The 14,268-nt window shown below is 32.1% G+C and overlaps 1 protein-coding gene across 5 annotated transcripts; it reads left to right on the plus strand.

The window, feature by feature from the left end:
* The first annotated feature begins 403 nt into the window (after positions 1-403).
* LOC134696058 (heat shock 70 kDa protein 12B-like) lies at positions 404-13,062 on the plus strand. Of its 5 annotated transcripts, none has more exons than XM_063557624.1 (8): positions 404-521; positions 7,222-7,288; positions 7,559-7,675; positions 7,865-7,933; positions 8,514-8,816; positions 9,528-9,752; positions 10,922-11,078; positions 11,870-13,061. In XM_063557624.1, the coding sequence occupies exons 2-8, from the start codon at positions 7,229-7,231 to the stop codon at positions 12,934-12,936; spliced, it is 1,998 nt and encodes a 665-aa protein (XP_063413694.1). In that variant the 5' UTR covers positions 404-521; positions 7,222-7,228; the 3' UTR covers positions 12,937-13,061. The 5 variants fall into 5 exon arrangements, with proteins under 5 accessions (XP_063413694.1, XP_063413695.1, XP_063413698.1 ...); XM_063557625.1 differs by lacking the exon at positions 404-521 and adding an exon at positions 1,248-1,376 and having other exon boundaries at positions 11,870-13,062; XM_063557628.1 differs by lacking the exon at positions 404-521 and adding an exon at positions 4,715-4,814 and having other exon boundaries at positions 11,870-13,062.
* The last annotated feature ends 1,206 nt before the right edge of the window (positions 13,063-14,268 follow it).

Here is a 14,268-nt window from a genome sequence, read left to right on the forward strand (position 1 = left end):
AATGATTTCCTTTTATTAAGGTTAATTTACAAACCTATACTATTTTTAACACATACATGTATATACCTTTTTTCTTATTATTTAATTATGGAGGTATATAATACATAAAACAAAATGATAAGTTACTCATGATTTCGAATTTGTTGATCTTTGATAAACTATGGGAGTAATACACAATCATGACAATAGTGTAGTCTTAGTACCAGATAAAAAAAATGTATGGACCATTTTCAATGTCAAATACATTTTAAGAACACTGCAACAGTTTACGATACACTAAAGTTGAAGTTGTTGACTTCAATATATTCAAAACACACAAAGTCTGTTTTCAATATTGACATTAAAATGATAAAAAACTAGACATTCCGCACCCTGTATCAAATCGTTATCAAACCGTTATCAACAAGGAACTAGTACAACAAATCAAATATTGTCGTGAAACGTTATCTAAACTTTATTGGATTTTGTTTTGTCAACTATCATTTATGTACCGGAAGTTTTTTCTTGTTTAAATATTGAAGGTGAGGACATTTTGTTTTAAATCTCGACATTAGGTTACATTTAATTGATTTAAATATCATAAATTATTGGTAATTTACTTTGTTATTAAAAAATAACCTGTAATCAGTCAAATAAGTATACACATTAATATACAAATAAACAAAAACAAATCATCGCTGGTATCCTGCTTTAACTATGAGCGAACGGTAACGGTAAATAAAAGTAAGTGGCCCTTGGACATAATTTAGGATACTACTAGTAAACGAACAAGGCAATATATTTTTTGACAGATTTTTTTCTCCCTCCCTTTAACTAAGAAGCATATTAAAACTCATTATACATGTACACATTGTTGTTTAGATTAATCATGTTCGTATTGATAGTTATTATCACTGAACTAGAATATATTTTTTTAGAGGCCAGCTGAAGGACGCCTCCGGGTGCGGGAATTTCTCGCTACATTGAAGACCTGTTGGTGACCTTCTGCTGTTGTGTTTTTATTTGGTCGGGTTGTTGTCTCTTTGACACATTCCCCATTTCCATTCTCAATTTTATTCAATGAATTTACTTGTTGAATTACACTTATTGTTCCGTTAGAAAGATTTCTTATCCACCTTGCACCAAATATCCTTATCTGTTTATATACTGAAACATAAGCCATGTCTGTTTGTTTTACCCTCTTATTTTTTTGTCAACTATCTAATATGATTTACCCCAAACATTTAGCTCTACTTATATCACGCTATGTATTTGTAGTTCCATGTATTTACCATCATGATCGCAAATTTATACAACGCGCATTGTGTCATTTTACGATTAGCCAGTATGTTAACACTTTCATTTTAAAACATTAAGGATTAAGCTTTCATACATGAGTAAGTATGCATATCTATTTAGTACCTTATCAGTATATATGTTTCATGTCTTTGTCATGTAGTACATAAAGGTTAAATGCTTTTGTGCACTTATAATAACACTTGATGTAAATGATATAAATGATTTTAAATTGTCATTTATTTTTTGAATATATTTTAAAATGTTATCTATTATTATATTTTATGTCTGAAATGATAGGTGATAATGATTGAAGAAAGTACTCTGTTTTTGACCTGTTGTAATGATCATGAAATCAATGCTTGTGACTCTCGGAGTCCTATTTAATGGCGCTTTCACTCTGTTTACCTTGTTGCCCTGTCGATTCATGTGATTTTGTAAAGTTGAATATGAGTGTTAACCATCTGAATCATGATAGTGTGGTGTCTTTAGTTTTTACAATATCATAATCGATATTTACATAATATTTAAATGATCAAACATTTATAAATATGTAATTTTTTTATGTTATACAATACGTGATCATGTCTATGTACAGTTTCCCTTTAAACCAAACCTTTATTGTTTTCACTTTTTATTTTATATCAGAATGATTGGAAGTATTTTCTTATTAAAAGAAAATATATTTAACTGATGTATATACATAAATTATATGTACACTCGGGTGGTTGCATATGTAATACCAATTCATTGTGTTTGTCATTTGCTTCTAACTGCACCATCATCAAGAACAGTTGGAAACTAAAGTTTGGAACTCAAAAAAAAAAAAAAAAATCAACAAAATTCGAATAGGCAAAACAATCTGAATTTTACACCCCTTTTACTTATCAACATTACTGGCAGCAAGTAAGGTAGAAAAATATAAGGATTTTTGTAAATTGATGGGTTTACTATTATACATGTATTTAACAACGTCAAAACATATCATATTTTAGTAGGTAAAGTTATCCCCCCTGACGAATTAAAAGTTAAAAGGGAAGAAAAGAGAAATAATTGTAGCTTCTTTTCATTTTAACGAGAAGCCTGTCTCTTCAGTACAAAATCAAAACTTTTTTTTTTAACTAAAGTTGATGTTTTTTGCAAAATACGGTTGTTCCTTCATAAAACACAATATGTGTATCTTTGTTTGTCACTATTTTGTTTTAATAAATGTTTTTTTTTATCGTTTTTCTTTTTTAACATTGTGTTTTCTGTTTTTATACGACTTAGTTTTCAATTGGTCTCTTTGCATCTCCTTTTCTTTATGATAAAATCGTTTTCTATCAATTTACTGTATCGTTTAATTTTAACTGTATCTAAGCAAAAGTGAAAATTATCTCCTAAATAATCATGTATTTACCAATGTAAAGTCATGTAAGGAGTCAATTTATTCTTTCCATCGTTTTTAGCTCACCTGGCCTAACAGGCAAAGTGAGCTTTTCTCATCACTTGGCGTCCGTCGTCCGTCGTCTGTCGTCGTCCGTCGTCGTTAACTTTTACAAAAATCTTCTTCTCTCTAAAACTACTGGGCCAAATTAAACCAAACTTGGCCACAATCATCATTGATGTATCTAGTTTAAAAATTGTGTTTTTTTTACCAGGCCAACTAACCAAGATGGCCACCATCGCTTAAAATAGAACATAGGGGTAAAATGCAGTTTTTGGCTTATAACTCAAAAACCAAAGCATTTAGAGCAAATCTGACACGGGTTAAAATTGTTTATCAGGTCAAGATCTATCTGCCCTGAAATTTTCAGATGAATCAAACAACCCATTGTTGGGTTGCTGCCCCGTTAATTGGCAATTTTAAGAAAATTTTATTGTTTTTGGTTATTATCTTGAATATTATTATAGATGGAGATAAACTGTAAACAGCAATAATGTTCAGCAAAGTAAGATTTACAAATAAGTCAACATGACCAAAATGGTCAGTTGACCCCTTTAGGAGTACTTCCCCTAAGAGTCAATTTTCAACCATTTTTCGTAAATCTCCATGATCTTTTACAAAAATCTTCTCCTCTGAAACTACCGGGCCAAATTAATCCAAACTTGGCCACAATCATCATTGATGTATCTTGTTTAAAAATTATGGGTTTTTTTACCCGGCCAACCAACCAAGATGGCCTCCACGGCTTAAAATAGAACATGGAGGTTATTACTAAAAAACCAAACGATTTAGAGCAAATCTGACAAGGGGTAAAATTGTTTATCTGGTCAAGATCTATCTGCCCTGAAATTTTAAGATGAATGGGACAACCTGTTGTTGGGGTGCTGCCCCTGAATTGGTAATTTTAAGGAAATTTTGCTGTTTTTGGATATTATCTTGAATATTATTATGGATAGAGATAAACTGTAAACAGCAAAAATGTTCAGCAAAGTAAGATTTACAAATAAGTCAACAAGACCAAAATGATCAGTTGACCCCTTTAGGAGTGAATGCCCTTTATAGTCAATTTTTAAACATTTTTCGTAAATCTTAATTAACTTTTACAAAAATTTTCTCCTCTTAAACTACTGGGCCAAATTTTACCAAACATAGCCAGAATCATTATTAGGCTATCTAGTTTAAAATTGTGTTTTGTGACCGGGCAAACCAACTAAGATGGCCACTACGGCTAAAAAAAGAACATAGGGGTAAAATGCAGTTTGTGGCTTATAACTCAAAAACCAAAGCATTTAGAGGAAAACTGACAAAGGGTTAAATTGTTTATCTGGTCAAGATCTATCTGCCCTGAAAGCTTTAGATAAATCGGACAACTCATTGTTAGAATGCTGCCCCTAAATTTGTAATTTTAAGGAAATTTTGCTGTTTTGGGGTATTATCTGGAATATTATTATAGATAGAGGTAAACTGTAAACAGCAATAATGAACAGCAATCTAAAATAAGTCAAAATGACCAAAATGGAAGTTATTGTCCTTTATAATCAATTTTGAACAATTTTCATAAAATTTGTAAATTTTTACTAACATTTTCCACTGAAACTTCACGGACAAGTTCATTATAGATAGAGATAATTGTAAGCAGCAAGAATGTTCAGTAAAGTTAGATGTACAAACACATCACAATCACCTAAACACAATTGTGTCATGAACTGTCTGCTTCCTTTGTTTAATTCACATATACCAAGGTGAGCGACACAGGCTCTTTAGAGCCTCTATTTTTTTTATATAACATGCATAAATATAAAATTATTATTCTGATAACAACATATTGCTCTAGATCTTAACCCAACACACAAAAAGACAATAAAAACCCCAGTTAAATGTATTAAATAGTTGCAGACAAATAATTTGATGGGCGAAAGATGCCTTACAACGGCAATAACTATTGAGACACATAGTGCCAATTTATTTATAAAAAAGGGGGAGACAATCTATTAATCAAGTACATGTTAGCCGATATGTTTTTGAATATGAAGTCACGAATACCGATAAAGGTTTTTAGAAAATCTAAATCTTATCGTGACCTGTTTTAAATATTGATAAATGACAATCCCAGGTAAAATGTTGCTATTGAGTTTCTAACTAAAACGTAATAAATGCATCGTGTTGGATATGATAAGTTTGAAGACATGCAAGGTGTTTTTACTGTTTAATATGCTCTTCATTTTAAAACATTAAGGATTAAGCTTTCATACATAAGTAAGTATGAATATCTATTTAGTACCTTATCAGTATATATGTATCACGTCTTTGTCATGTAGTACATACAGGTTAAATGCTTTTGTGCACTTTAAAACTACGTAACTTATAATGCGGTGTAACATGTGTATCCATATAAATTATTCTTTTCTTTTTGTATGATTATGGGGTTGCTTTATCTACTTCTTCAGGTCAAAGCCGATGTTCGTCCTAAGCCTAACTTTTTTTCGAAACAAATGTCATAATTTTACGTTGTTATTCATGTAGACTGCTGATTGTTTGTCAATGTTTGCTATCATTCCACAGTTATAGGGGATTGTTTTTCGTCTAGACACATCTTGTTGTTGAATTCATGTTTTTGTAATCCCCCTCCCCGGGTTTGTACAATTTAGTGTAGGTAAGTGACAAAAACATATCTTCAAATACAGATCAGTGATTTTAAAAATAAATGTAATAATTATGGGGAAAACATGACATAATCATTCATTTTTAAATCATTTACACGAATAATGATTATATGTTTACAAGTATGTTACTAGAAATCAATTTCAAATATCATTTTTTTACTGGTTGTATAAATTTCAACGTTGTTGGTTCACTAACTCATTATCACGGTCTTCAACTTAACTTTTTGTTTTATTTTACAAATATGATATATGAATAGGATGAAAACAAATGCTGAAATCACAAATTGCATCAATAGGTATGCATTTGTGACGTTATCAATACAGGGGACATCTTTTAAGATTGGATGCTTTGCATCAGTTTGCACAGTTAACGGATAACTTACGAGAGAATAACGGCGGGGTCATCGTTAGTCCACCTTTCAACCATAATTCTTATAAGGATTAAGAGGGCGCCATATATAAAATCATGAAAAATATGCATATTTTCTGGACCAATCGACTACAGCCTTAGATATTTATCATGTATGAAACAGTTATAGCAATTTTCCGAAGCAGATATTCCAATTTTCCGAAGCAGACATATCAATTTGCTAAAAGCTCTTTAAAAAATACATTTGACAATACAAACAAACTAGCTGAAGGACGCCTCCGGGTGCGGGAATTTCTCGTTACATTGAAGACCTGTTGGTGACCTTCTGCTGTTGTTTTTTCTGTGGTCGGGTTGTTGTCTCATTGATACATTCCCCATTTCCATTCTCAATTGTATTATAGGTTAATAAAAAAAAAGTTTACAGATATAACCATTACAGTGTGATTTTCCGTTTTGAGTTCAGTATTTTTGTGATTTTACTTTTTATTGGCTTTACCCCAATTGCTAAAATATATGTCAGACGAAATATCCTTATGCATTGCAGTAAATCCAAGTATAAACAATTGGCGGGATTTGATTACGTAATCTGATATATTTTGAGTGGTTGATAACAAGGACATTACCACCTTTGTATTCTTATATTTAAAAGAATTTAATTTAGCTGTTGTTCTCGACATAGACATATATACTTGGACACAACATATGATAGTGAGCTGCTCAATGTAACCTTGCTATCTTAAGTCATATTCTGATCCATAAAAACACGGATTCGATATAAAGTGTTATTATAAAACAATATGGACCTGCTTTCCTTTCTGTGTGTGTTACATCTTAATGGTGTGTTTCTGTTGTGTCGTAGTTCTCACTTATATTTGATGTGTTTCCCTCACTTTTAATTTGTAACCTGGATTTGTTTTTTTCCTTAATCGATTGATGAATTTCAAGCAGCGGTATACTACTGTTGCCCTTATTTTGAAAGAAAACCCTTTAGTGTATCAAAATCTTCTGAAATGTTCTGTTTTTGTATTACTGTCCTCCTGTACCCTTACTCGACGTATTTGTATGCAGTGAACTTAACACTTGCACTCACACAGCGCAACTGACACGCACCGTGACGAAAAAATAGGTTAACTAGAATAGAAAGTAGAAAGTACTGCGTTTTACATATGTTAAGAAATATAAAGTTTCAAACCAACAATCTCCGAACGAAAGTCTTTATCGAAATTCTTTAGTTTGATATGTATAACCATTAAAATAACAAGAGTCTTGTCGTTTCTAAAGTACCAAATAAGGTCGTATAAATGATATGCATATTTACCAGAATTGAAAAGACAATGATTCACAAGTTAATTCGAAATAACAAGAGAAATATGATAAGACGGACAACAGGCAGAAAAAGAAATAGGATGAAGTAAAAAAACGGTTAACATTATAAACTGTGGATACTATCACAAAACATATGTATAACATTTTTTCTTATACCACAGATTAACAATGGGAAATTGTTTACAGGGAAGTAGACGTACACCTTATCATAACCAAAGTGGACATTCCGTGAGTGTGTTTTATATTGCTTATTTAGCACAATTCAATAATATTAACTTAATGTTCAGGAAGAGATAAAGAATTGTTTTAGGATTGACCTTATTCTTATGACACGGATTAAATGTTACAGTTTGAAAATAATTCATTCTTTAGTAAAAAGTTACAATCTCATTACTGGTCAGTTTAACTTAGTACAATGTTGAATAATTTGGTGTATAAATACACAAAGTAAGAAAGTGGAAGAATAATAAACATTTCTTTTTTTTATGTCTATTCCAGACAAATCCACAAGGTATAGAACCAAACCAGTTATACCCAGTTCTACAGCAAGATGGCAGTTCTATCATGGCGTCAGCTCCACCACCATATTCGGAAAGGGATCCAAACATACCACAGGTACGCCTGCTTCACAATTTCAATTTTATGTGACAAAACAGTTCAGATGACGAAGAAATATATCTAAAGGAAAATAGCATATTCAGGTTTATTTGCAGAACAGTAAATACCGTTATTATTTCTTTTAAAAAAATCTGAAGTTTTTAAGTTTATGTCATGACAATAATCAAACTCTTGTGTGTATTTCAGATATCAAACGGCAGACAATCTGTTCGACATGTGCAGAGGAACAGACCATCGATGTTCGCCCAGGAACAGGTACTAAAGTAATTCATCATCTCAACAACACCATGTTGATGACAAAGTGAACTCGATTATGCTTCCGTTGGGTTTTTTAATTTTTTAAAATACATACATTTTATATATTAAAGAAGATGTGGTATGACTGCAAATAAAACAACTCGTACATTGACCTATGATGGTTTACTTTTTAAAAACTCTTATTTGGATGGAGAGTTGTCTCATTGACACTCACACCACATTTTCCTATATCTTCACAAAAGAAGAAATAATTCACTTACATGTTTCGAAGTCAAGTGCGATTCCATTTTCACTGAAGCAGATGTACATATTTTTCTGCAGAGGCTACCTGATGCGCGCCTCTAGTTGCGGATTTTTTCAACTAAATTGAAGACCCATTGGTGGTTTTGGACTATTTTCTGATCTATGATCGGGTTGTTGAATCTGTGACACATCCTCCTTTCTATTCTCAATTTCATAACATGGATCCACTATACGTATTTTCTGTCTTATTTCGACTTGATATTTGATTGCCGATTTTGTATCTTTTCTTTTATGATTAATCTTGTAATAATTACATGAACATTTTGTTTTAAAGAATCCAACAGAAAACAACAAAATCTTGGTAGCAGCTATTGATTTTGGAACGACATTCAGTGGGTATGCATTTTCTTTCCGACATGACTACGAAGCAGACAAACTGAAAATATCAACCAATCTTTGGCCTCATAACAGTGGGTTGTCGACAAAAGCTCCATCGGCTGTTCTGATTGGGCCCGATAGACAAGTTGTTGCATTTGGTTACGATGCTCAAAAGAAGTATGCAGATATATTGGAAACTGACAATGGGTCTGAATACATGTATTTCCAGAAATTTAAGATGATACTTTACACAACAGAGGTAGATGGCTATCATTATATAAGAATTTTACTTGCATTTGTTATTGTACGTTTAATTGTCATCCTTCTTAACAACAATTGTCCTAAAGTAACTGGTGCAAACGCATTTAGAATACGATTAATGAAAACAAAAAGGTTAAAGCTTATCTCTGATTAAAATAAATTCTATGTAGTTATCAAAAATGCATATACATCTATGCAACGTTATCAGAAACGTAAACTTTGTATATCAGTCTGTCAAATATTTTTTGTTGTTGGTTAAAACTGATCAAACTTTACATTTTTGAAAAACGCAGGCTTCGCTACCTCGGGAATAAATTACTTTAGCTGTATTTGGCAATACATTTAGGAAGTTTTAGCACTCAATGCTCTTTAACTTCGTGCTTTATTTGGCCTTTTGAACTTGTTTTAATTCGAGCGTCACTGTAAGTCTGTAAGTAATGCGCGTCTGGCGCAAATAAAACATTTAATTCTGGTATCTATAATAAAATTATACTTATCCATTTTGTCAAGAACAAAAACAAGATACGAATACAGTTCATGGATAAGTAAATGCGTCACTAAAAAAAATCAGTGCAAAGATAAAAAATAGTTTTATAAAAAAATAAATGTTTGATTAATATTCACTGATGTTTTAGTTATTCAAAAGCAACACTAATTAAGTCGCTGGGCTTTTTATATAACATTTCTATATTATAAAATATTTTGATAGAACTTAAACAGCCAAACTCTGATTTATGACGTCACTGGAAAGGAGATGCTAGCTATTGATGTATTTGGTCTGGTGATAGGTTATCTGCGGAACCATTTGCTACAGCGACTGCGCGGGAGAGACAATCAAACTATCTTTCAAGAAAACATGATACAATGGGTGGTAACTGTTCCGGCCATTTGGAATGACAAAGCAAAGCAGTTTATGCGACGGGCAGCAGACCAGGTGAATAAGAATGATTTTCACTTTTACTTTACCTTGTCTCCTATACTATTTCAAACTTCAACACGAGTCATTATAATCCGGATTATACTAGTTATACGCACATTCAAAGATGTATATAGTACTATAGTACTTTAAATAATGACATGTAGGATACAGATATCTGTTAACATATCACAGTGCCAGGTATTAACACAAACATTAGAGCAATATACACGGATGAAATACCAAACTAATCCCTACAGCAAGTTAAAACAAACTCAAATAAAACGATAAATTGGCATCTTTTATTTATGAAAGTTCTAAGGTCTAGTGAGAAAACAAAGACGATGATAATACAAAAAACTATGACAAAACCAATTTAAGGTAACTATCGTATACCTTATGAAAGTTTCATTTCGGCTCTTCCTACTCGTAATCGTACTAAATTCTCATTTTGATAGCGAGGATACCTCTTAACAGTTAAATTACGAGCTGGCATATTGTGTCAATCGATATAAATAAACGCAGTAAAAGCCAGGCAGTTTAAGTGTTAACAAATGAGGAATGTAAAGTTGATATTTGGATAACCTTTTGTTATTTATACTACAGAGAGTTCGCGTTAATAGATACACGAAGATATGATACTAAGTATGATCAAACGACAAATGAAACGCACAAACACACCAAACCAAAATAAAGGTCTGTTCAACACGTTTGTATAACTTTTTTACACACTACAGAATGCTGCTTTTAAACATTTTTGTATTTAAACTTCAACAATTATATGATAAATCAATTCAAGCCGTACTAGAACATACAACAGTCATATATCTTGCCTTTCAAGTTATATTTATAGCGTTAATAATTTTTCTCGTTTAGATCAATACTCATGAAGTCATCTCATCATAATTTGGATAGGTGTTTAATGATCAATATATAAATCGGTGTACATTAAACAACAGCAGTTTACCCGTGTGCAATTCCAATAATTGATAAAGAAGATACAAAACAAGGACCTGAGGAAATTGCATAAACTCTATATATAAAAGAAGTGAGACAGGTTGTCTCCTGCTTTTAATGCATTACCCACCTACATGTATTGCACCTCTTAGTAATAAACATTCGAGGCTTGGACAAAGTCCTGACAAGACGGTGATAATTGTTTATATGTCGTTATTTATATATTTCAGGGAGGTATCAAGAATGAAAATTTGACATTAGCATTGGAACCCGAGGCAGCAGCTTTATACTGTAGATATATCCCACAGTGCATTAGTGCAGCCGGAAGTACGATGTCTACAACTGCATTAGGAAAAGGAACAAAATATCTTATCTTAGATTTGGGAGGTATGTTATTTAACTGTGTGACATTTACATATTTCAAAATATATATAAAAACCTTGATGTTATTATATAAAAAAGTCTGTTTTTTTTTTATTATTAATTTCGCTGAATTCATCGACGACATGCAGGATGACTTCCACACTAAATAAATTGTACAGTGTGAACCATGCTATTAAGGTGGACAATTATGAGAAGGATAATCGGCTTATATACACATAACGACGAACGCTAAAAAAAAAAGGAAAATGTAAATTTTCTTTATTGAATTCTATCAAAATGTTTCGATTCATCGTTGTTCAGTTGAGTATACTTTATTTGCAAAACAGATTATTGTATTATCAACAGGTAACATCTATTGATTTTACAAATGCAAAGAAGAATATACTCTATAAAATGCGTGGTGTCGACATTACGGGATAACTATTTTTTTATGATATTTGTTTGCATTCGTGTAGTTTAATGTAATTTATTAATTATAATTCAAGATAGAAGTCGGGAATAACGACAGTTTAGGTATTCAACGTTTACTTGAGAGAAATAAACAGAACAAAAACATGTAAAAGCAATATGAATATTACATCAAAAGAGATTTATAATATTTTTAGTTAATCCAAGCCAATATTTTACGAAATTTTACAATTTCCCGCTATGATAAGACAGTAAGTGGCATGCAGTACTTTGAAAAAGCTTCAATCTTTCAAACTGTATTGTCTCATATAATGTGTTTATAATTCACAAAATTGTTGCATCTTCATTTAATGTGACCCTTGAATTCATTTTGTTTTATATTGCAGGAGGGACCGTTGATGTAACAGTTCATGAAATACAAGAGGATGGCGCTTTACAAGAAGTTCATTACGCTTCCGGAGGTTGTTGGGGTGGTTCCACAGTTGATATGGAATTTAGGAATCTATTGATCAACATTTTCGGGTCTCAAGTTATAGAAGAAGCAAATTCAAAATATCCACACGAAATACTAGATCTGTTCTTAGACTTTGAAATGAAAAAGAGAACTTTTGAACCCGGACAAACGACAAGCGTTGCATTAAAATGTCCGGCATGCTTATACGATATTTTTAAAGACAGAAACAATATAACAATACAAGAACACAATACACAAAGCGAAATGAAAGAAGCCGTAGAATTCAAAAGAGATAAGATTTTCGTCTTTGCTTCTACCTTTAAGTCGTTGTTTGACAATTCAGTGGCTGCCATTGTTCATCACCTTAACGAGTTGCTCCACACATCGCCGGTTACAGGTGTAACAACGATCCTCCTGGTGGGTGGATACTCTGATTCGTATGTGATCAAGGACGCTATAGTTTCAAACTTTCCACACATGCGCATAATAAATCCTGACGATTGCTCGTTAGCTGTTCTGAAGGGTGCAGTTCTTTTTGGACATGAACCAAACGCGATTACATCACGAATATGTAAATATACATACGGGGTTGTAATGAACAAACTGTTTATTGATGGTGTTCATCCTGACAGTAAACGACGTAGGTACAACGAAATGGACATTTGCGATGACATATTTGATATTCATCTGCATAAAGGAGAAAAAATCGAAATAGGCAAACCGAGACCAGAGAGAGCTTATTACGCACCATATATTGGCGCAGACAGTGCACTTTTGGAAGTGTATGCTTCAACATGCGAGTCACCAACATTTGTGACAGAAGATTCGTGTAGCTATCTTGGCAGTCTCGTTATACAGCTATCACCAGATGCCAATGACAAAATGAAAGAACAACTCATCAATGTTAGTTTTCACTATTGTGGCACAGAATTAGAAGTTGCTGCTAGGGAAGAAAAAACTAGAAACGTAATGAAGGCAAAGTTTGATTTTATAGGATAGCATATATTGCAGATCGATATAAAATGATTTTTTTGTGAATATTCTGATGATTATAATGTAATTTATACAACTAGAAACTAAACTGAAAAAAAGAAGATGTTGATTCTAGTCAATTAAATTAAAGTTTGAACTCGTTTCTTATTCATAGGAGAATATTGTTGAGCTTATTCGTCAGCTATCCCATCAAATGAACGTTTGGGTTTCCGTTCGCTGGATCATTTGTTTTGAAAACAACAGAATCCGACCACCGATATATTTCTAACAGTGTGGAAATTTACAGTTTAAAAATACAAATAATCAACAGATCAATCATATTAGTTTGAAAAAAAAAGTAATTATCCTTCAGAAAGTATTTCAAAATCGTTTTACCTTTTAAATGTTTAATTCAAATACATATCACAATTAGTTTTCGAAGGAGACATAAATAATGTCATAATTCATTTTAAATACAAATAATGGAAAAACATTTGAAAAAAAAACATGTTTCATAAAGATTAATTTACTTTGAATATATCTGTCAACTGAAATGAGCTGTTTTCTATCACAATTCAATGAATAAGAATTGCTTCTAACAAGCATCAGCTCAACCAATGCCTTTACTGATAATCATTGTCATCTTTCTGAAGATTTTACGCACGCCCTCAAATTTTGTAATTGTACTCTGTTTAAAATTTTAAACCAGTATGATCCAGTTTTGAAGTAATGAAGGACTCATAAACCCGTCATCTTGTCTTCAAATAGAAAAGCGTTTACTCACTGGATTTCAACTTGGAATATAAAACATGACGGTTGCCTATAACAGTTATTTGTCCGTTAGAAGACCAATTTTACCTTAGCTGGTAATGTTTCAATATGTTACTGACTAGATTTTCAGTTTTCATCCAAAACATGGCTTCCAACCTTTCACATTTCGACACACAAACAAAGGTTTAGAAATATAAATATATCAAAGGTTACAGGTATGACATGGCAATTGTTGAACATAGGCTGCGACTTAGCAGGTGCTCAATGATATATATATATCATTTGTTATGACTAATCAGTTGTAAAAGTATACAAATAAACTATATTTTCCCTTTAACAGCGCCTGTATCTGGAGTACATATATAGCTCCCCGTGTTCCGAATTTCTAGAGCTTGCGTTGTATAACGTGATTCTTTGATTGAGATGTGCTGCTAACATTGAACATATCAAACTAATTGTTCCTAATGTAAATATGAAAGTCTGCCGGCGTGTGTTTTAACCATTATATAGAGATGATACACAATAGGTTCAGAAACTAGTCATACCCTATCGCATCATCGGATTTATATACGTGTTTTGGTAGTTCGT

The sequence above is a fragment of the Mytilus trossulus genome, chromosome 14 (genome assembly GCF_036588685.1).
Source record: "Mytilus trossulus isolate FHL-02 chromosome 14, PNRI_Mtr1.1.1.hap1, whole genome shotgun sequence".
NCBI lineage: Eukaryota > Metazoa > Mollusca > Bivalvia > Mytilida > Mytilidae > Mytilus > Mytilus trossulus.

Excerpts from the sequence above, each read along its gene's own strand:
- LOC134696058 (XM_063557624.1), top strand. The coding sequence starts at position 7,229 with ATGGGAAATTGTTTACAGGGAAGTAGACGTACACCTTATCATAACCAA. Across the intron at positions 9,753-10,921 it reads TGCGACGGGCAGCAGACCAG|GGAGGTATCAAGAATGAAAA; the intron begins GTGAATAAGAAT and ends TATATATTTCAG. Across the intron at positions 11,079-11,869 it reads TCTTATCTTAGATTTGGGAG|GAGGGACCGTTGATGTAACA; the intron begins GTATGTTATTTA and ends TTTATATTGCAG.